Here is a 22,202-nt window from a genome sequence, read left to right as displayed (position 1 = left end):
GTAGAGAAGCAAAAATGGACAACCCAGCATGCCCTGCAACTTCCTTTGTGCGGCAGATGTATAAAATAAGAGCCACTGAAACTGGGGAATGTTTTATGGAGAAGTTAAAGGGGAACTTCAGCCTAAACAAACACACTGTTATCAAGTTACATTAGTTATGTTAATTAGAATAGATAGGTAATATAAACTCTTACTCACCCTGTTTTAAAATAACAGGCAAATGTTTGTGATTCAAGGGGGCTGCCATCTTTGTCATGGGTGCAGCCATCTTTTTGGTTGAAAGGAGGTGACAAGGAGCAGGAGACACAGTTCCAACTGTCCTGTGTCCTGATTACCCCTCCCAGCTGCACACGTTAGACTTCAAATGTCAAACTCAAAATGTAAAAAAAAAAAAAAAATTGCACCAAAACAGCAGAACGAGAACATCCTCAGAAATCCCATCATGCTTTGCACAGCATCAGGGGAAAAAAGCCCGGGCAGTTTTCCTCTGTGCAGCTAAAAATGAGGCTTGTATAAGAGAAACAAAGTTCTGATGCTGTGAAACTGTTAAACACCAGGCCTTTTCAGTGCTGCTGAGTTGATTTTTAGTCCGGAGGTTCACTTTAAGAGTGATTGTAACTTTTGGATTGCCTGGTTAGCATACTTATTTGTTTACCAGATAAAAATAAAGAATTGACTTTTCATTGTACGCCCGACAGTTACACTTTAAGTAAACCCACGGATCAATCTTTTTTGTTTTGCAGGACACACACCAGCTTAAGTTACTCAAGACGTTAGAAGGGCACGCTTATGGAGTTTCCTACCTTGCCTGGAGCCCCGACGACAACTATCTTGTCGCTTGTGGTCCAGACGACTGCTCCGAGCTGTGGCTATGGAATGTACAGGTGAGCTTCACTTACAGAGGTGCCAGTAGAACATGTATACAAATTTCCCATTGAATTCAACCCCCTATGTTACAATTGTTGGCGGTATCAACAGAATTACTTTAAACTGCAGTATAGTAAAGCAACTACAAGATGTCAATGTCTGTAGAATGATGTGAAGATCTCTATGGTATTGTGATTTCCTGTATTCTGTATTCACTCTTCTCTCTGTTCTAAGTAAGCTGGTTGATGAGATGTAGTCCAGCTCCAAACAGTTCACTCAAAATTAGCATCTCAAGGACCTACCCTACCTTTTTATTTTCCCTACCTCTCCCTCTAGATTGTAAGCCTTCGGGCAGGGACCTCCTCCTTATGTCTCCTACCGGATCACCCACCTCCATTACCATACACCCATCCTATGGATCTGAGTGAACCTAACTTGCCTAATCTCCATGCTCCCATCCAGTGACTAAGCATTACCTTGTACTCATACTGTGCTGCGTGATCTGGTTTGCTTGTATTCCTGTATTGTTATATTGCTGTATGTCACCCCTAAATATTGTCTAACCATAACTAATGTCCAGCGCTGCGTAATATGTTGGTGCTTTATAAATGCCTTCGCTGTCAGGGGTGGACCTAGTAGGTGTCTGAATCCCCGGACAATCCTGTCGCTTGCAAATGGTAATGTCAGGGACGGTTTCCACGAGACGTGCGAGAACGCAAACTGAAATTTGCATGGGTTAGTATGCAAATCTTCACACGAAATCGCATGCGTCAGCGTGATTTATTTATTTTATTTTTTCGTTTCCATTTAGATTACTAGAAAAAGCACAAAGAAAGCACACTAATTTTGTATACAAATACATTGTGCGATTTACATAAAAACCTGCATGCAGAAACTGAAACCACTGCTGTGCATATATTTTTTTTTTCTGCAAAGATCTTCATACAGATTCTGGATACAGTGGAAACTGGGCCATTTAAATATTTTGCTAATTTGTGTGCAGGAAATGCACGCTGATTCGCTTGTAGTGGAAACCGGCCGTGAAGGTGACCATTATCAAATCATGTATGGGCAGATCGACCAAGAGACAAATCTCTAACTGAATGTGATCGGAGAGAGATCTGTCGGCTGCCCATACACCGCAGGCTGATTCCTAAAAAGGCTGCAGCATGAAATCTCTTGGAAATCTGCTTTGATGCTGCCCCCGTAGTGTAAAAAGTGCCCCGTGCGTACATACTTTACCGGTCGGTGTCCGCCACTGGCTCCGTCCACGTGCCACACATGGTTGCCGGTGTTATGTGGCTGTGTGTGTGACCTGTGCCTATGTATACGCCGGCAACCGCGTGGGGTGCATGTATGTGGATGGAGCACAGAGCCAGCGGCGGACACAAATTGGTAAGGTCTGGACTCACAGGGCTCACTTTACACTAGCAGGACAGTGCCGGGGGTTCTGTTGGTGTCCCGTCCCGATATTGCGCACTGATACAGCTGCGTACCCGATCGAGCATGTCTGCCCTACATCTTGCAGCATGTCCGATCCATGAGACCTATTTCGGCCCGAGATTGGTTGCATCGTTGATCGGGCATGCTCTTGGTGGCACCAGTTTTTTTTATCCGATTTATAATCAGATGGTCGATCGGCCGCCAAGTTGCCTCCTTTAAACCTAGTGGTTTTTTTCCCTTCCCGTGTGTAATCCGGTATCTGTGTAGCTAATGTTGCATCTGTCAGAAATAGATCATTGGGGTTAGGTACAGGTTGTACGGAGTTCAGCTCTTCTGTAAATGTGTACCTTTTACTTCCTTTTCATCATATCTTGCCGTGCAGCTTGTGACCTCATCTGAACTGTTTCGTGGAAATCTCATCTGCAGGGTGAAGGTCACACCCGGTCTTATCTGAAATCTTTATTTACATCTCTCTGTCTCTCCCAGACTGGCGAGTTGAGAACAAAGATGAGCCAGTCCCATGAAGACAGCCTGACCAGCGTGGCCTGGAATCCAGACGGGAAACGATTCGTCACTGGGGGACAGAGGGGGCAGTTCTACCAATGTGTAAGTGATCTCCCACACAGACATTCCTGTGGATGAAGTCACTGCTTCCCTCTAAAATGAGGCCCCTCCCCCAGAGCAGGTTAGGTTGTGGCCACACTGTTATGGAGGGGAACCATGGTTACCTCACTTGTTAAAGGACAACTGTACTGAGAGGTATTTGGAGACAGCCATATGTATTTCCTTTTTAAGCAATACCAGCTGCCTGGCAGCCCTGCTGATCCTCTCTATTACTTTTAGCCATAGACCCTGTTAATTATGCCGGTTTCTGCATCAGAAACTCTTCTCATGACTATATATTGGTATATAAACCCACCCTCCCAGTGATGTTAAGCCTAGGCTATGATGTCATGCAGTTTTCTGCCCCAGAGCACTCTGGGAGATCACGTGACGTTGTATGTATGCCGATGGAGTGTACTGAAATGCAGGTGGTAGCCAGGTGAGAAAACCCTCCATATCCCACTCTCGCCTTCTGCACTCTGCAGAACACTTGCTTTTCCCAAGAGTGTTCTTGCTCATCCCTATTTGTAAATAAGTTCTGTAATTTCTTGTCTTTGTACAAACTAAAAATTGCAGCACACCAGCAATGGCAAAAATGGCACCCATGTGGCCACTAAGAGCATTGTGGGAGTTTCTTCTCCTTGTGTTGCCCTCAGAACATGATTCTGTGCTTTTCTCTTTATCACCGCAGGACCTGGATGGCAACCTGCTGGACTCCTGGGAGGGCGTCAGAGTGCAGTGCCTGTGGTGCTTAAGTGACGGAAAGACTGTTCTGGCGTCAGACACGCACCAGCGAATCCGGGGCTACAACTTCGAGGACCTCACAGACAGAAACATGTGAGAGATGTCCCTTTTATTCTTTGAGTAAAGGCAGCACATAGCCGTATGGGGACACGGTTACCAGGTCATGTTCTGTGCCCCGAGCACTCTGGGGTGGAGCAGCTAGAAGGTACTTTGACGCAGGTTTTCAAACTTTTGTCCGCCATATTTTGCCTTTTTTTCCTTGGTGGATTCTACGATGCAACATTGAGCACTGCTTCTGTTGAGGATCACCTGATATTGGGGGGGTGGGATTGTCATCACAGGGAGTTTATTGTGGAACCACTTTGACTCAGACTATGAAGGTGTATGGAGTCTGGGGAGGCTACAAAAGTTTTTTTCACTGTAGTTACACTAAACTGTGCTTTAATGATCTGAAGCAAGGAAAAAAAGTTGCTCCTCCTAAGCAGTGTGCTGTGCATCCCGTAGCAACTTCCTGGTTCTTTCTCTTTGGTCTGGTGCACACAGAGAGCGGTTCTGAGCAGTTTTTTTTTTTAAACTCTTGCAGGGGGGGGGGACCACTTGGCTAATGAAAGTGAATGGGCTAGTGCACAACAGAGCGGGTCGTTTTTTCCCTAAACGCAAATTTGGTTCCTGCAGCATTTCTGCAGTTTTCTGAGGCGTTTCTGCCTCAATGTTAAGTATAGGAAAGTGGGAAACTGCTCTGAAAAATACTAGATCAGAGCCGGTTTCCAAGCGTTTTTGTTACAGTAGCTGTTCTGTAACAAAATATAAAATCTGCTACACAAAAAAGCTCCCAAACGTTGTGTAGAAAATCTCTCTAAACATGCCTAGAATTGCTCTCACAAACCACTTCAAAAACCCGAGCGTTTGTGGATCCGCCAGCGTTTTATTGGTGTGCACTGGCCTTGTTTCCTCTGCTGTCTTCACCCCCCACCCCAATAAAATTATTCAACATGCAGGTCAAATATATATCTTTGGCCCAGCTTTTGGGAAAAGTACTCCTTATGCATTAACTCCACAATTAAAACTCTCAACGAAATGGAGTCTTTACACTAGCGGGCCACAGGAGAGGGAGGTAACTCGCCCTTGTCGCCGCCTTTAGGCCCTGCCGAACAATGAGCAGGTCTGATGCGCTTTGGGAGTGGGAGTTCTTCCAAGGTGTCCTGAAGGTGCCAGGGGTGGGGGTGGGGGGGGGGGATGGGACAGCTGAGGAGAGAAAACTGACAGCTCTATGGAATCCAGAGCCTTCACTCTCCATAGGCAAGTATCTAAGTCCCTAAGTCAAAATAACCATACACAGGTCATACTTACCTCCTGTGTAGTCTACCGCTCAAACTCTTTCTCCTCTCCTGCATCCCATTTCTCCACTGTGATCGATGGAATTTTCCGTCCTACGTTTTAAAAATGGCCATTACCCCATAATGGCTTTCTGGTCAGCACACTGTTAAACTGTAATATCACCCACTTGAGCCATAGGGAAACATGGACATTACCTTGCAAATTCAGTTGTAACTGACAGCTGCGGATATATCAACTGACAGTAACTGGTATATTTCAGTTCTGTCAAAATCTTGTCAGAACTGGAAGGCATCACTGTGAGAAAAAAATGAGCTTCTGAGAGGAACTGACAGTGAGGTTAGGATGTAATAATCATTTGCAGCTTCCTCATGTGTTTATTTTAAATCATTTTACTCCAGGTTCCCTTTAAGGGATTTATTTGGCAAATGGTCATGCAGGTGTGTTCATTAGCAATCTTATCTTCATTACCTCAGCAAAGCACTCAAGTTGTAGTAGGTCATCTTAAGGTGGCCATACACTGGTCGATTTGCCATCAGATGCGACCAACAGATCCCTCTGATCGAATCTGATCAGAGAGGGATTGTATGGCCACCTTACTGCAAACAGATTGTGATCGGTTTCAGGCTGAAATCTATTCACAATCTGTGGTGCTGCCGCCCCCTAGATCCCCCCCCCCCCCCCCCCCCCCCCCGCATGCATTACCTGCTCCGCCGGCGAGAGTCCCAAGGTCTCTGCTGTCGTCTTCTCCTCTCTGGTCTGGTCTCCGGCATGCTTCACTTCTTCCTGCCCGGCAGGAAGTTTAAACAGTAGAGCGCCCTCTACTGTTTAAACTTCCTGCCGGGCAGGAAGAAGTGAAGCATGCCAGAGACCAGACCAGAACGGAGAAGACCGCAGAGAAGAAAGGGGAGGAAGATGGTAAGAGAGAATATTCCCAAGCTAGGCATTTCATAGTGTGGCCACGCTGTGAGCCAATTACGGTTGCAGGTGCTGGAGGTGGTCCAGCACCCTGAAGGTAGGGAATTTTGAAAATGCTTTGCTCCGACAGGAAACTGTCATCACATCACACTCTGGGAGGGGTCTCACAACAATATCAGCCACACATTCACACGCAAGTCGCCTGCGCAGTAGAGCGGACCCGACGGAGATCGGCTATTTTCGGCTATCTCCGTGGGAAGAGCCGCAACAGCGCCCCCGCTGGAGCCAGAAAAGGTAGTTCTTGCACAGCCCAACAATTGTCGCCTGTGCGTTCTGTAGGCTGCAGCAAGGCCGCCGTGGGATGCAGGAGGACGGGGGAAGCCTCCATAGGGTCCAGAGGCAACCCCCTACTGAGGGGAGTACCCCCATGGGAACTTTTTTTCAGTACAGGTTTTCTTTAAAATAACTTATAATAAGAGTGGCTGGATAGTGTAATGGCTCTGCCTCTTGCATGGGAGACCTGGGTTCAAGTCTCGGCTCTTCCTATTTCAGTAAGCCAGATCAGAAAAATCCACCATTCTAGATCAACTTTGGTCAAAAATAAAAACCGGAAATCCAATTGGATTTCTTGCTTGAATAAAAAAAACTTTTGATTTTAGGGAAAATCCAATTTTTTTTTTTTTTTTATCGAATTGCCATAAAATCTGATCATTTTTATTGTAGTGTGTGTGTGTGTGTGTGTGTGTGTGGCCACTTTTAGGCATGCGAGTAGTTAGCACAGTAGTTCAGCCAAGGATTTTTGGTCTTGGCTGCTCAGAGAGAATTCCACCAATTTCCATACACCTGCACACTTCGACTTCAGGCTTGAAATGATCAGTTGTTTTTCAACGATGACTGATTTGAGATGTGTGCATGGCTTAACCTAACGATACACCTCTAAAATGGGGGGGAGCCAGCCACTGACCCTTTTCTCTTTGGAGGTCTCATGATTCAACCTTCCGGTTGGACAGCTTAAAACGTTTTGAATATTTTTGGATTGGGGATACAATTCGTTGTTCTCTCATGCATCTTATGTAAACTGCATTCTCAAATGGTTTCAGATGTGCTGCAGAACTAAAATTGTGCCCTTGTGTGTTTTCAGAGTGCAAGAAGACCATCCTATCATGTCATTCACAATATCAAAAAATGGAAGACTAGCATTGTTAAATGTAGCTACTCAGGTAAGGTCCGGCTTTGCTTTTGTCCTCCTATAAACCGAAATCTTGCTCACTTAAAGCTGAATTATCGCAAATACCTTCTGTTTTAAGAAGGCAAATTGCACAGCTGTAAGTATAGTTTGTGGAAAATGTCTTGTTAGTTTGGAATATACAGTCATGATATCCATATGTGCTCTGAAATGGTCACTATGAAATTAACACGCTTAAACGGCTTGGTGGGTTTGTGTGGGTTTTCTTTCCTTGCACGTATCATCTTACAGGGTTTCATTTGAGTCCTTTCATATTATACTGCTTGTGGGAGATACCACGACTCAAACATCTAACATTTCCTCTATCCCCCCGCAGGGTGTTCATTTATGGGACTTGCAAGACAGAGTTTTAGTGAGAAAATACCAAGGCGTGACGCAGGGCTTTTACACAATACACTCGTGTTTCGGCGGTCACAATGAAGACTTCATCGCCAGCGGCAGTGAAGGTAACTACACGTCTGTCCAGTTGTCATGGTTTAAAATAACTTGTGAATGGATGTCTAAAGTGAACCTGTAAGATCAGACCAAACCCATATTTTGCTTTTAAGGTACTGTATCCATTTGATCGGATTGATAAACTGCTGAATTCAAATTGAAAGCTGAAGGATGTAAAATCTTGGTGACACATCCACATAGCATTGCATCAAGTGCTACAGCACTACAGATGACTGATTTCTGCTGAAATCTAATTGGGTTTTGTCGATCACTATCCACTTGATTTTTTTTTTTTTTTTTTTTTTTTTTGGTTGACTTGTCCGATCTGCCTGTCATAGCAATCCTGAAGTGAGCTTTTAAAAATGAACGGGCAATACTTTCCTATTCAGAGGGAAGGCACTGTATCCCATAGAAGTCCTCTCCGTGGTTCTCGTTCCCCTGCTGTCCCCTGTTCAAAATTGAAAGCATTTGTGTCCCTGTGTGCTGCAGAGGACTGGTGCTTCTACGCTGCGTGAGTAAGCCCTTATGCACTCACGCGTCCGGAGTATGGATGCATCATGCTTCTGAATTACTTGGAGCCAAAGGTTTATTTGACCTGGAGGTTGAATAATTTCACCAGTGGGACAGCGGTGCAATAAGAAGACTGGATCCCCCATAGAGCCTTTCCAGTCCTCTCTCAGGGGCAGAGTTATCAATGCATTTCAACAGTTTTTTCTTCTTAAAGGGGCACTACAGCGAAAAACTGTAAAATGTAAAATATGTGCAAACATATACAAATAAGAAGTGCATTTTCCAGAGTAAAATGAGCCATAAATTACTTTTCTCCTATGTTGCTGTCACTTACAGTAGGTTGTAGAAATCTGACAGAAGTGACAGGTTTTGGACTAGTCCATCTCTTTATAGGGGATTCTCAGGGATATATTTTCAAAAACACTTAGTGAATGGCAGTTGCTCTGTCCAACTGCCAAAAAACTGTGTAGCAAGCAGGGAAGCTGGCCAGCATCATTGTTTAAATCCTTTTTAGGGAATATGAAGAGATGGACTAGTCCAAAACCTGTCACTTCTGTCAGATTTCTACTGCCTACTGTAAGTGACAGCAACATAGGACTCTAGAAAAAAACGTACTTATTTGCATGTTTGCACATATTTTAAATTTTACAGTTTTTCGCTGTAGTGCCCCTTTAATCTGTTCTAACCAGCAGGGAGAACAGTTGTGCATGATAAGAACCTTCTTAAGTCCTAAGTAATAGTGGCAGTTTAGCATGAATTTCTAGAGCTGCACTACAGTTAACCTTCCTGGCGTATGATTATTTCCAGATTTTAGTGTCTTTTCTCAAAATTTCAGACCCTAAAATCAGGAAACAATCATGCTGCCAGGAAGCCAGCAGCAGCCTCATTGCTCTCATTCACCTTCCTGGGCTCCAGCTCTGCAATTTTACCTCCATTCACCGGGTGGCGCTGTAACACTTTGGTGAGATCAATGACTGTGATCTCACCAGAGTGACTCAGAGCCTCTGAGGACAGGAAATTGAAGGGCTACCTACCTCTGGATCACCCGGGAGGTATGTAAAAGCTCCTGGCTGCCTCCATTCACTTACATTAAAGGACAGCTGAAGTGAGAGGTATATGGAGGCTGCCATATTTCCTTTTGAGCAATACTAGCTGCCTGCCTATCCTGCAGGTCTTCTGCCTCTAATACTTTTAGCCATAGACCCTGAACAAGCATGCGGCAGATCGGGTGTTTCTGATATTATTGTCAGATCTGACAAGATTAGCTGCATGCTTGTTTCTGGTGTTACTCAGGCATTACTACAGCCAAATAGATCAGCAGAACTGCCAGGCAACTGGTATTGTTTAAAAGGATATAAATATGGCAGCTTCCTTATACCTCACTCCAGCGGAGCAGTGCTTTTCAGCGCAGGAAGATTTGGGCGCAGCTGGCGCCACCATACACTGTGATAGGAATTACAGCTATAGCAGCGCTCAGTGAGTAACGTCGGCGCCGTCAGAAGACTGAGCTGAAGTTGCTTTTAAAACACAATAATTCTGCCTCCAGCAGTAGCTGGAAGCCGAACTATCATTCCCCACCATCCATGGCGGCCGGGAGGGGGAATAGTAATTAATGCGGCGCGGACTTGTGCAGCAGCAGGATCAGCCATATAGTGGCTGGATCCTGTGCCCAAGTCTCCCGGCGCTGATTTCAAATGTATGCTTCACTCCAGTTGTCCTTAAAGCCTCCGGCAGCTAGCCCAAGCTCAGCTCGGGATTACCGCCAGGGAGGTTAAAGAGAACCCGAGGTGGGGTTCTAACCATGCAATCCACATACAGAGGCTGGGTCTGCCTATACAGCCCAGCCTCTGTTGCTATTTCAATCCCCCCTAACTTCCCCCTGCACTCTGCAATTAGCCATAAATCACAGCCGTGCTGTGCGGGCTGTATTTACATCTGTCCTGTCAGTCTGCCACTCCCCCCGCCTCCTGCAGAGCTCCGGTCCCCGCCCACGTGCCTTCCCTCCAATCAGCGGCAAGGGAAGGTACGCCGGCGGGGACCGGAGCTCTGCAGGAGGCGGGGCGAGCGGCAGACTGACAGGACAGATGTAAACACAGCCCGCTCTGACACGCTGCGAGTCAGCAGCACGACTGTAATTTATGGCTGATTACAGAGCGCAGGGGGAAGTTAGGAGGGATTGAAATGGCAACAGAGGCTGGGCTGTATAGGCAGACCCAGCCTCTGTATGTGGATTGCATGGTTAGAACCCCGCCTCGGGTTCTCTTTAAGAAAAGTGCAAATCCATCCCTAAACTACTGCAGGTTAAGAAGTGCTTGATTGCAGTTCTACAAATAGTGCAGAGTGCAGGCGAGACATGATTTGTGATGGGCTCCTCCCACCTGCTGAATTCCTCCTCAGAGCCTGCTGCCATCCATACAGCAGCAACAGAAATTCCCCTCACACTGCACTGTCTGCGAGACCTTCCTAGCTCCTCCTATTTTACAACAGTTTTAGAAGTAATCTGCATTATCTATTGATTTCTTAAGATGCCTGAGACCGTTCTGCACGGATTTCTAAAAACCTACCAATATTTTGTCTCGACTTTCTTGCTTAATTTCCCCCTCAGAGCCTTCCCTCTTAGGCGAGTATCTGAAAACCTGCAGCTGCAGCTCCTCTAGCGACCTACAGCTGCCCGCTCAGCCCAGTCAATTTGAGCTACTTCCCCCTTTTGTCTTGTGGGAGAAGGGCTGTGATTGCAGCGATGTCACAAGACTGCTGATTGTTGGCCAATAATGGCTGTCAGGTCTGTAGCAGGGAGGTGGGGCTTCATGCTGACTGTAAATGGGAGAGTGGGTAGGCAGCTGAAGGTTATGGGTGACATGCGCTCTTAACAGGGTTTTTGTGTGCATTGGGTAAGGTAGTGTGAGCATTTGTTTGAAGCAGACATAAAGCGAAATAAAAATTTCAAGATAGTATGATGTTCCTATATATCTCTAAGGGCACTTGGCACTCATCACTTTTACGCTTTGTTGTGTTTAGGTGTTTTTTTTTTTTGTTTGTTTTTTTTTTTTGTTTTTTTTTTCTTAACCAAAAACAAACAAAGAACCTCTCCATAAGAGAGGCTTGAAGCTCAGTATCCTGTTAGGGAGAGCGCAATTGCTTACCTAGGCGGCGTTGCTTCTTTAGATTCACTGTATATATTTGTGCATAAAACTGTCCACACAAAAGGTCCACCCCGAACCCATTTTTATGCCTAGGGCCGAAAGCCATGACACACCAGTTAGCTTTTACCTACATACATGTAAACCATGGATCAGAACTGTGTATTATAAACCAGGCTGTTCCTCTTACCACACCCATTCGCCCCCCCACCCCCACCCGCAACTTGCTAATAGCGATCTTGTTTTTCTTGTGCCCAGATCACAAAGTATACGTGTGGCACAAACGCAGCGAGCTGCCCATCGCAGAGCTGACCGGACACACGCGCACAGTAAACTGCGTCAGTTGGAACCCGCAGATTCCCTCACTGATGGCCAGCGCTTCGGACGATGGTACTGTTAGAATATGGGGACCAGCACCTTATGTAGAAAACCAGGAGTTTGAAGGTAATTATGCTGCATATTGAACGCTTACCATGTCTATAGTGTTAATGTAATGTACTGTAAATCATCTGGTAGATTAGACATGAGGGAAATGATTTAAAGGACAACTAAAGTGACATAATGAAACATTAGATACTTGGTTCAGTACCAGAAAGCCTCTTGATTTTTTCCAGAGGCTTCTTAGATCCTCCTATAGCCCAGCCAGGACCGGGCAGAAGCGAGAGAGGCTCCAGCCTCAGGGCGCAGTGTAGGAGGGGGGCGCACAACTCGCTCAGCTATCATTCCCCTATTGTGTTTGAAGCAGAGAGAAGAAAAAGGGATACATTGCAGTGACTGCAAGCCAGATAACTAGAGATTTAGATGTTGGGGCCCCTGCGCGCCTCTTAGTCTTACGGCAATCAGTGTGTGACGGGTGGGAGGGATGGAGGGGCACACGTTGGTGTCACAGCTTTGGGTGTTGGAGGACCTTGAGCTCTGAGCCCAGCACACCTATTTGACATCAGCAAGTTTAAATGTTTTTCTCCTGGCAGTGATGAGCTCACGAGTAGTGAGCTATTCTGATCTGTGATTAAAATGAGGCTAGATTGCCGCAGGTGTGCGGCTGGGAGAGAGGGGGTTACTCACCCATAAGTCAGTGGTCCTCTATGCGTTCCAAACGTCTTGCATGCATCCTATTTGGACGCATTGCAAGACTTACTACGTGCACTTCCTCTTTCAAGACGGAAGGAGGAAGTGCAAGACGTTTGGAACGCGTAGAGGACCACAGACTTATAGGTAAGTAACCCTCTCTCCCAGCCGCACACCTGCGGCAATCAAGCCTCATGTTAATCACGAATTCGACTAGCTCACTACTTGTGAGTTCATCACTATCTCCTGGCTATGGACCTATGCATTCAGACTAGGCTAGTGGTGATGAGGTCCACCCATGCCTAGGAGCACACGGCACCCCTGCAGAGGGGAAGCATTTGTGTGTAACTGGCTTAGCCCTACTGGGTAAACACTGACCTTACTCTCACTAGTGATGGTCAAGTAGGTGCAAATAACTTTGGGTTGATGCAAATTTAATTTTTCAAGCTGCATACATTTGCATAAACCATTTCATATATTTGCATCAACTCGAAGTTACTTGCATCTACTTGACCATCACTAACGCTCACATACCTAGTACAGTTGTGCTCGTCCGACTCCAGAAGGTTCCATGTGCTGAAGCAGTTGGTTGCAGGAGGATGTAGGAAGCTTCCAGCTATAGAGGTATTATCACCCTTCTTTACCCCTTTCAAATTTGCCTTAGAGAAAAAAAAATTGATCTGCTTTCATGCGTTTCTTAGGATCGCCCCCTAGTGGCAGCAAGTAGGTCAACAACTATAGTCCACATCCTTCAGCTGTTTCCTGCGATTTTATTATTTATTTTTTTAATATCTTAACTATGTTGAGTGAGTGCAGTAAAACCTACAAGGAATGAGTACATCCAGTTTATAGTTTATGCCTAACCTCCTTGGCCTTCTGACTAGTTCTGGATTTTATGGGTCCATTTTTTCCCTGCTTTTAGACCCTTAATTTCAGTACTAATTTCACAACAGAAAACCCCCTTCACAGAAGCTCCTGCACAGAATTCACCTCCCCGGGATCCAGTGCTGTATTGTTTCCTCCTGTCCTGTGGGGGCGCTCTCTATGGTGAGATCGCAGTCTGTCATCATTTTTGACAGATGACAATCTCACCCCAGGGATGGAGAGCCTCGGAGGACATGGAGTGTGTCCGGATGTTGGGAGAGAAGTTTTAAATTCCGCTCTGCCGCACAGTCTGCAGTAATGTGCCCCACAGTTACCATGATCCAGGCCTGTCTTTTTCCACCCTGAGCCTGGATCAGGAATACAGTTAGGGAGGTTATTACCACAACTCATCCTTAAAGGACCACTGTAGTGAGAACAATGTGGAGGCTGTCATATTTATTTCCTTTTAAACCATACAGGTTGCCTGGCAGCCCTGCTGATCTATTTGGTTGCAGTAATGGCTGAATAACACCAGAAACCAGCATGTAACTAATCTTGTCAGATCTGACAATATCAGAAACGCCTGCGGCATGCTGGTTTCAGGTCTGTGGCTATAAGAGACAGGATCAGCAGGACTGCCAGGCAACTGGTATTGCTGAAAAGGATATAAATTTGTCCGCTTCCATATACCTCTAGCTTCAGTTGTCCTTTAACCACTTAAAGGGATACTTAAGTCTGCTAAGAAAAATGACTTTTACTCACCTGGGGCTCCCCTCAGCCCCCTGCAGCTGAACAGTGCCCTCGCCGTGTCCCTACAATGCACCAGGATTCGCCGGCGGCCACTTCCGGTTTGGCCGTCACCGGCGGACAGGCTGGGAATGCGGCTGATTAGCCGTGTTCCCGGCCGAAATAGCGCCCTCTATAATGCTATTGCGGCCGGGAACGCGGATAATCAGCCGCGTTCCCAGCCTGTCGGCCGGTGACGGCCAAACCGGAAGTGGCCGCCGGCGAGTCCAGGCTCATCGGAGGGACACGGCGAGGGCACCGTTCAGCTGCAGGGGGCTGAGGGGAGCCCCAGGTGAGTAAGTCTTTTTTTTTTTTTTTTTTTTTTTGCAGACTTAAGGTTTCCTTTAAGGACCACGGGCTTAAACACCCCACCTCCCACTAAAGACCAGGCCATTTTTAATGAAATAGGCCACTGCAGCTTTAAGGCCTTGCTGCAGGTCCGTACAACTCAGCACACAAGTGATTTCTAACCCAACCTCCCCCCCTTCTGCCCACCAGCACAGCTTTCTGTTGGTGGGAAATGCTCTCCCAGGATTTGTTTGTTTGTTTTTTATAAATATTTCTGTAAAATACCCTCCCTCAGTCAGCCAATGACTGCGATCGGCTGTCATAGGCTTCAGTCTGAGAGCCGATCGCCCTCCTGTCTCCCATAGATCGCAGCGCTGTACCTAGTAAATAGACTGCGTTTCGCCGTCTAACCTTCTCTTAGTGCCGATTGCGCTGGGAGACTGATGGCGGAGGGGAGCGCCATCATTCAAGTGTAGATGCACATGCATCAGCGTGTACGATCTCCTGCAAAACACGCCCCCAGGACTAATCGGCGTTAGGCGGTCCTGTAGAGGTTAAAACGCTGACAATTTACATGAATTTTACAAATATTACCAGTGAAATGTTAACATTTTTCCTTTGTTTTTTTTTCTTTTTTCACCCTACAAATCTTCTCTACCCTTTTCTTCTAGAGGAATGCAGTAGCATGGACAGTTGATGGTGATTGCGTTGAAGACGACTTCTCTCTAACTTAAAATTAGTCGTATTTTTAAAATGGCTTGGGATTGGTGCAAACAAAAAAAAACAAGATTGATAGCTGGACAGACGCTCGAGATTTAAAAACAAAAACAGAAAAAAAACAAGCAAACCTACAAGTCGGAAGCCCCCCGCGAAGGGGCGGTCATTTTTCCACCCTGCTTTCTAGTACCCAGCTCCGATGAAGCACGTCGTTAGATTGTTATTGGACACCGTGTTTAACCCCCGCCCCTCCATCGGTTGTGAAGAACTGTGCTATTATTCCAACTCTCCATCGAGCTCAGTATATTTTCCCCCTTCTGCCTTTTTTTTTGTCCGGCAGGCCAACCATCCTTGTCGATCTTCTGTGTAATGAAGTTTAAATGCTTGTTTGGAAAAAAAAAATAACAGTTTAGAAGGCTTGATAGATTGCTTTAGTCTGAGTATCCATTTAATAGGAAAGTATTTTCCTCTCATTTCATCAGCTCTCTACTTTATTTAGCTTGAGATCTTTCCAGCTTGGTTCTTAAAAACAAAAAAATCGTATCCCTACGATTTTTTTTCTCTCCCACTTTTTGGTTTTACTTTAATTTTGTTTTTTTGTTTTTTACTTTACTTTTTTTTTTAAAATTTCTTCCCCCACCCCCCTCACGGCAGATTTCGGTTCCAGAACAGTACACGATGTGAAACGTCAAAGACGTCGCATTTGACAATAGTGATTAAAGTTTTTTTTGTATATTTCAAAACTATAAAGCGTTAAGTGTGTTACACCCCATGTAACGGGTTAACAGCACAATTTTTTTTAAATAAATTAAGTATTTATAGGAGTATATCAAACTTCATCATTTGTATGAGTTTAAAACTAAATAAAAATGACAAAAAATAAAATAAATGGAAACCAGCTATCGCGCAGAATAGTTCAACAGCTGCACGGAAGGCGCTGCTAGCTTGGCAACAGTTGTTGCGCACGGAGCAGAGATGCCACGTAAATAAAAAGGGGGATATGCTTTCCATCCCTCAGAGTACGTTATGGTCATGTCTATTTTTGCTGCTGATAACTTGATAATTTTCGTTAAACGCACAGAGACAAGGAGCTTCATTGGCCGACGTGCAAGGCTCGCTTCCAATATGTCTCAAAAAGCAACCGCCACCAGAATTTTTTTTTTTTCCTCTGTCCCGTTAAGGGGATTTAAGCAGCATTTAATTGCTTGGATTTTGCAGCTGTCTGAAACCCCGGCAGAGAGATCGGTCAGTTGAGTTTTTGGGTTTTTTTGCTGTTTATTGCAGAAGCTTAAAGGAGTTATCAGGCTAATGAAAACGAGGTTTACTCACCTAAGGCTTTCTCCAGCCCCTTGCAGACGACTGTCCCGCGCCGACCGCTCTGCTCCCTGCCGCTGTCCCGGTTTCGCTGCACTGTGCAGAGGCTGACCGCGGGGTCGGCCTTACTGCGCCTGTGCGAGCCGCCGCTGTCAATCATCGCCACATGGTCCGTGGTGAACTGCGCAGGCCCCGCGGTTGGCCTATGCACCGTGCAGCGAGACCGGGACAGCGGCAGGGAGCAGAGCGGTCAGCGTGGGACAGTCTGCTGCAAGGGGCTGGAGAAAGCCACAGGTGAGTAAACCTCGTTTTCGGTAGTTAGCCTGATAACTCCTTTAAAGGGGAACTGAAGTGAGAGTGATATGGTGGCTGCCATATTTATCTCCTTTTAAATAATACCAGTTGCCCGGCTGTCCTGCTGATCCATTTGGCTACAATAGTGTCTGAATCGCACCAGAAACGAGCATGCAGCTAATCTTGTCAGATCTGACAATGTCAGATACACCTGATCTGCTGCATGCTTTTTTCAGGGGCTATGGCTTTAAGTATTAGAGGCAGAGGATCAGCAGGATAGCCAGGCAACTGGTATTGCTTAAGAGTAAATATGGCAGCCTCCACATCTCTCTCACTTCAGTTGTCCTTTAAAGTGTACCTGAGCTAAAGCTCGGGTACAACATCATATACTTAAGACGAGGCAAGCCTCTGGATCCTAATGAGGCTTTCGTTGCTGTCTTCTGGTCCTCTGTCCCAGAGTCTAGACCCTCCAAAGATTACTGACAAGAGCCCTTATTGGGGCAACGCTCCTCTTTAAGCATTAGCGTGGCCTGACTGCACCTACAAGAGTATGGTCATGCCTCCCTAGTAATTAGGAGCCGCTTGTACATTAGTGGCCCTGAGCTACTGTGCAGGCGTGGCCATGCTTGTGCCAGAAGAGGAGCACCGCCCAATCAGCTGGAAGGTCCTGGGCAGTGGCGGTGGCCGGCGAGGAAAGCTTCATTAGGATCCAGAGGCTTCCCTCTTCTTCGGTAAGTATGTATTACTGAACTGTTCTCTTTAAAATCCTAACTGGTTTCGGCAGAATCAGACGGGGAGGTCTGTCTGCAAAGGTTACCGCTCCTGGCAGTTTTTCATGTTTATTTTGAGGGGTAAGGGATGGAACACTATCTGGCCAATGAAATGGCAAGAGACTCACCAGCTTTAGAGAAGTGAGCAGGCCAAGCTCCGTATTGTCCTTTTTTAATTGGCGGGCTCCGTGTCCATGTTTTGTTTGGCGTGATCGTGGATTGGTCCTACCAGACATGTTACATCCCCTGTTTACAAGTCACATAACTGGGAGAGACCACTGAGCACGTCCTTCCGGGTGTTACAGCAGGGAAATTGGACTCTCCCGCCTTGCCTTCATTGGTTACCTGTAGCCAGATTAAACTCTGCTTTTTATTGCTTTTCTTTGTATTTTGTTTTATTGTTTCCGTTGACGTATATTCTCTTCTGCCTACACCTCATACCACACAGTATCATTACACAAAGCCGGGTGTCTCCTCCATGGTGGAGGGGGCATTGCAAATAGCAGAACTCATTTAGAAGGGGTCCTCCTAGTTGTTTGTTCATGGGTAACGAGGCACTCTTGGGGTTACATTTCCTGGATCCAGAACTGGTTTAGCGATTTTTACAATTAGTTGATGGCAGTAGGCATTATGTTTCTTTCATAATTACCCCCATCATGGGTCAGAGGGGTAATTGCCAGTTCAAAGCAGAATCTCTCACAATAGGCTACTAGTTGAATGGAGGGTTACTGGGCTTCAGCTGACAGATGGCCATGTCTAGGTGAACTCGTGGAGAAGCATGTGATTTGTTATCAGCTGATAGATTTGCAAAGCTCTGATTTGCTGTGATCACTTGCTTTAGCACATGATCATGATTAGCAAATCAGAGACTTGCATACCTCTCACTTGAACCAAACTAATCACGTGCTTCTCCACGAGTTCTCCTAGACATGACATCACTAGTCACCAGTAGAGATCTGTTAGCCGGCTCCCAGCATGGCTGCACCTTTGGCTGCTTAGCTGTCCAGGATATGTGAAAAACCTATCTGGAGGCAGAAGACAAAGCTGAAGAGTGTCTACTTGAGCTGTGCATAGGTCAGTCTCAAAAGTCTGACAGGAAATGTCTAGCAAGGTTTATGAGATCTATGGGAGTGTCTCTCTGAATCAGAGGCGGAACAGTAGATCACAGCAGCTAATAAAATTTTTGTATAGTTTTAAGAGCTGAAACCTGATTGGCTGCTCTGGACAAGTTGCACCACTTTGGCTCGACTTCTCTTTTAACTAGTTTGGAATTGATAACCGACCCCTTTGATACACGACAATCTCTAGTCATTAGCTGAGTGAATTTACAATTTGTGGCATTTATATATTGGAGGATTGTAGCTGGCAGCACACAACCCAAGCAAGGTTTCTGGCCCTCCAGTGGAAAGCGTTAGAGACTCTGAAGCGAGCAAAAATTGCTATTTTTACTTGCTAGTTACCTTCAGAAGTCTCATTAGGTGTAAACCGCCGCAAAATGAGGGGTTTTGACCCCCCAAATCCCCGGGCAAACATCCACAACCAACTTGGTCGTAGATTGTGCTGCCCTGAGAGGCAGAGCTTTCTGCTGTAGCTCTGCCTCTCCTGACATCAATCGTCGTGCAGAACTCCGCCTCTCCCCGCCCCTCTGTGAAGGAAGAGTGAGAGGGGCAAGGAGAGGCGGTGATTGACATCAGGAGAGGCAGAGCTGCAGCTGAAAGCTCTGCCACTTCCATGAAGCGCCGGTTGGATTGCCCCTGGGGATTTGGGGGATCTAAAGCACTAGTTTTGCGGCGAAGATGCGGTGGTTTAGCTCTAATCAGAGGACTGAAGCGAACTAGCAGGTGAAACCTAAAATTGACTCTTCGGCTTTGACAATTAAAGTACCTTGGGCCATGTCCATGGTGGGTCCTTGTGTTAAAATTAAAATGGGGCTACCTTTCAACTGTAGGTGAAAACCACCTCTGTGGATTTTCATGCAAAGATGTGTTCATAAAACCAGATGTGCTCTACCAGTCCCTCCATAATTTTTTTTTCACCAGGCTTAGACACTTATGCTGTGTTATCCTTTTTGCAAGTGATATTTGGCCCTTTAGGATTAGCTGCTGCCATTGGCAGTTTGCTGTGGAGAGTAACCTTCTATCAGAGCATAAGTCATTAGGGATGAGGTTCTGAATTGGTGCAGAATGAAACGGACGTTACAAGTGGGCTGCGGCAGTAGGGTTAACAAATCCTTGTAGCTGCCTCTGACCACTGCACTCTAAATCGTCTTACGCATCACTCCGATACTTCCTCCCTGCTTTGAAGGAAGAAGTATCTGAATGATGGTGATTGACGTGGAGCGCAGTAGGCAGATAAAGGTTAGTTGACCCATGGCCTGCAATTGTAAAGGCTCTGTTTAATTTTATACTCTAATTTGGAAGCTCATTCGGATCAGTCATTTAATCTTTGGCTATGAGTCCCGTCTAATGTGCCAGACCATTGCAGACACCTTGAATGCAACTAATTTTATAGGGTTATTGGGCACACCACGGGTAACCGTGACCTGGTTAGATGGTCAGCCTGTTCATTGAATATCATTGGTAGGTTGTGTTCTTCTAAAATAACAAAAAAACTGGTTCAGCATGTGAAAAATAAATTCTCTGCTGTGATTGGTCTATGTGTAAAAAACTTATCATAAAATGGCTTTTTCTCCATAGCAGGATCCCCATTAATACAGAAGTTTTTATTTCTATGCAGGATCATGTGTTTTTTTTTTTCCCTCATCTGTCCAGATACTCACTGTGCAGTTGATTAATAGGAGGAGAATTTATCCTCCAGAGACTCTTCTGGAGTAGAACTTCTAGAGAATGTGATCAGATTCCCCGGTTGTGACCAAGTATCTCACATCCATTTCTTTTGTCTGGCTGAGAAGTCTGCATCCTGTTTAGGCCTTCAGACTTACACTTTTTAAAATTGGCACCCTAGATCTGTTATACCACACACCCCCATACACACACACACGCAGCCTCCCCCCCCCCCCCCCCTTCCCTCCCCTTCCCCCCCCCCCCCCCCCCACACACACACACACACACACACACACACACCTTGGAAAAGGCGACAAAACCCCAAATTACCTGCTTCAGTGGTACACAGGTGACCATCTCTTCACCACAAACCGATAAACGGTCTTCTTGCTTACTCACTTGAGCCTGTACCTAAACTTAGGTTCGTCCCTGGTCCATATTTGGTGTTTGGTAAGTTGAAGGAGTGTTGGGGGCAGGTTCCTGGTGATGGCAGCTCCAGGGCTTGCTGCGCCCCCTTATTGTTACATGCTGGTTTTGGGGTCCCGAGTAGTGGCAGTGCTCGGGGCCCCGGCCTGTCATGTGCACTAGTGTTTCCATATCATGGAGGGGCAGGGCTTGCCTGCAATCCACTTAGCAACTCCTTTCCTATTCATTGGCTGTTAGTCATTACAAATGCATTACTGCCACAGGAAGCAGTCAAATGTGTCCCACCAGCGACACGGTCCTCCTCTTCATGGTTGCCTACCACGTGACCCGAGAGAGACCTTGATTTGACTACTGGAGGTGGGCGAGCGTGAGCAGGAAGAATCGTTCGTGATGAGGATTCGAGAACTGCGATCTAATGCATTTAAGGATTTGGAACCTTACATTGTGAAAATAAACATTTATGCACTTTTTTGATACTTTTTTTATATTTGCCTTTAACACATTTAGCAATTGACAGGGAGGATAAGGACTTTCAACCCTTGGCTTTAAATCCTGAATATTTGCACTTCTGGTCTTCATAAAGGATGAACAGTAGACATCCGTTGAGTATACAGGCAGTACATCGTAACTGTAATCCTCACATGTTTGCAGTTGAAACCTACTAAAGCTGATAGTCTTTATATATAGTCTACCATTAAGATCCAGTGCTTGTGCAGCTTAAAGTGAACCCGAGGTTAAAATACACAGATGAGATAACTGTATTTATGCTCCTACTTCTAAAAATTACTTTTTTTTTTCGATATCACATAGTTTTATTTTATATTTAAACATTTACAAACTAGATTGAATGTTTTTTGTTTCCTCTGCTCAGTGGCAGCCTATTAAGTGTCCCAAAATTAGAAAAAAGGTCAATAGTTCATGTATTTTATTTCCCTCTGCTCTGTTCCATTCTGCTGGGAAAACGTTTATGGCTGTAATCTGCTTATCGGTGATGTTTACTATATTCCAAGACAGAAGCTGTCACTTCCATGCCTAGATATTAACTCTTTCAGGCAGCAGCAAGTAAAACAGCCTGGTTATTAATGTTTTGTACTGTACATACACGTTTCTCATCATGTCACATATCGCCTCGGGTACACTTTGAAAGCCCATCTCTGAATGATTAAAGCACCACAATCATATATGCCTAAATGTTTAAGTTTGAAAGGTTATTTTAGTTAGAATTTGGGCATAGTGATTCTTTTGAAGCCATTTTGTCACGTAATGTGTGGATTGTAGTTTAAAAAAACGTTTGTGAATCCGTCCTTTGTTCATAATCCTGTGGTGACTAGTCACATTTTGAGTGGGGTTATATGGAGATTTGTCTATGGTGGAGTCTCTTTTCAGTTCACGTGTTTCTGCCGGACTGCAGCCATTTCTAAATGGCTCTTGTGTCTTGCAGGCTGTCAATGCTGCTTGTAGATGTTTCTAAAGGCCCATACTCACGAGGGACTTTTGTCGCCTCAACACGCGGCGCACGCGTGTTGCGGCGACAGGTCGCCCGTGAGTATGGGCCGTTGCACACGCGCGCACCCCGAACTGTCGCCCGCCGCTCTTGTCGCCATGCGATTGAAAGTTTCAATCGCATGGCAACAGTCGCCGCCGCACCTCC

At 45.7% G+C, this 22,202-nt stretch overlaps 1 protein-coding gene across 1 annotated transcript in view; it reads left to right on the top strand.

Annotated features, from left to right (window-relative positions):
- WDR26 (WD repeat domain 26) overlaps nucleotides 1–15,986 on the top strand; it is a 111,154-nt gene extending 95,168 nt beyond the window's left edge. Inside the window, exons 9-15 of the mRNA XM_068232852.1 lie at nucleotides 744–884; nucleotides 2,797–2,916; nucleotides 3,605–3,750; nucleotides 7,052–7,130; nucleotides 7,473–7,602; nucleotides 11,500–11,685; nucleotides 14,919–15,986. Of these exons, the coding sequence (XP_068088953.1) occupies nucleotides 744–884; nucleotides 2,797–2,916; nucleotides 3,605–3,750; nucleotides 7,052–7,130; nucleotides 7,473–7,602; nucleotides 11,500–11,685; nucleotides 14,919–14,944 (828 nt within the window). The 3' untranslated portion in view covers nucleotides 14,945–15,986. The remainder of the gene's footprint in view (nucleotides 1–743; nucleotides 885–2,796; nucleotides 2,917–3,604; nucleotides 3,751–7,051; nucleotides 7,131–7,472; nucleotides 7,603–11,499; nucleotides 11,686–14,918) is intronic.
- Nucleotides 15,987–22,202: the final 6,216 nt, after the last annotated feature.

This window comes from Hyperolius riggenbachi, chromosome 4, assembly GCF_040937935.1.
Source record: "Hyperolius riggenbachi isolate aHypRig1 chromosome 4, aHypRig1.pri, whole genome shotgun sequence".
NCBI classification, from domain to species: Eukaryota; Metazoa; Chordata; class Amphibia; order Anura; family Hyperoliidae; genus Hyperolius; species Hyperolius riggenbachi.
The sequence above is the reverse complement of the archived record's forward strand: the minus strand, read 5'-3'. Positions and strand labels throughout refer to the sequence as shown.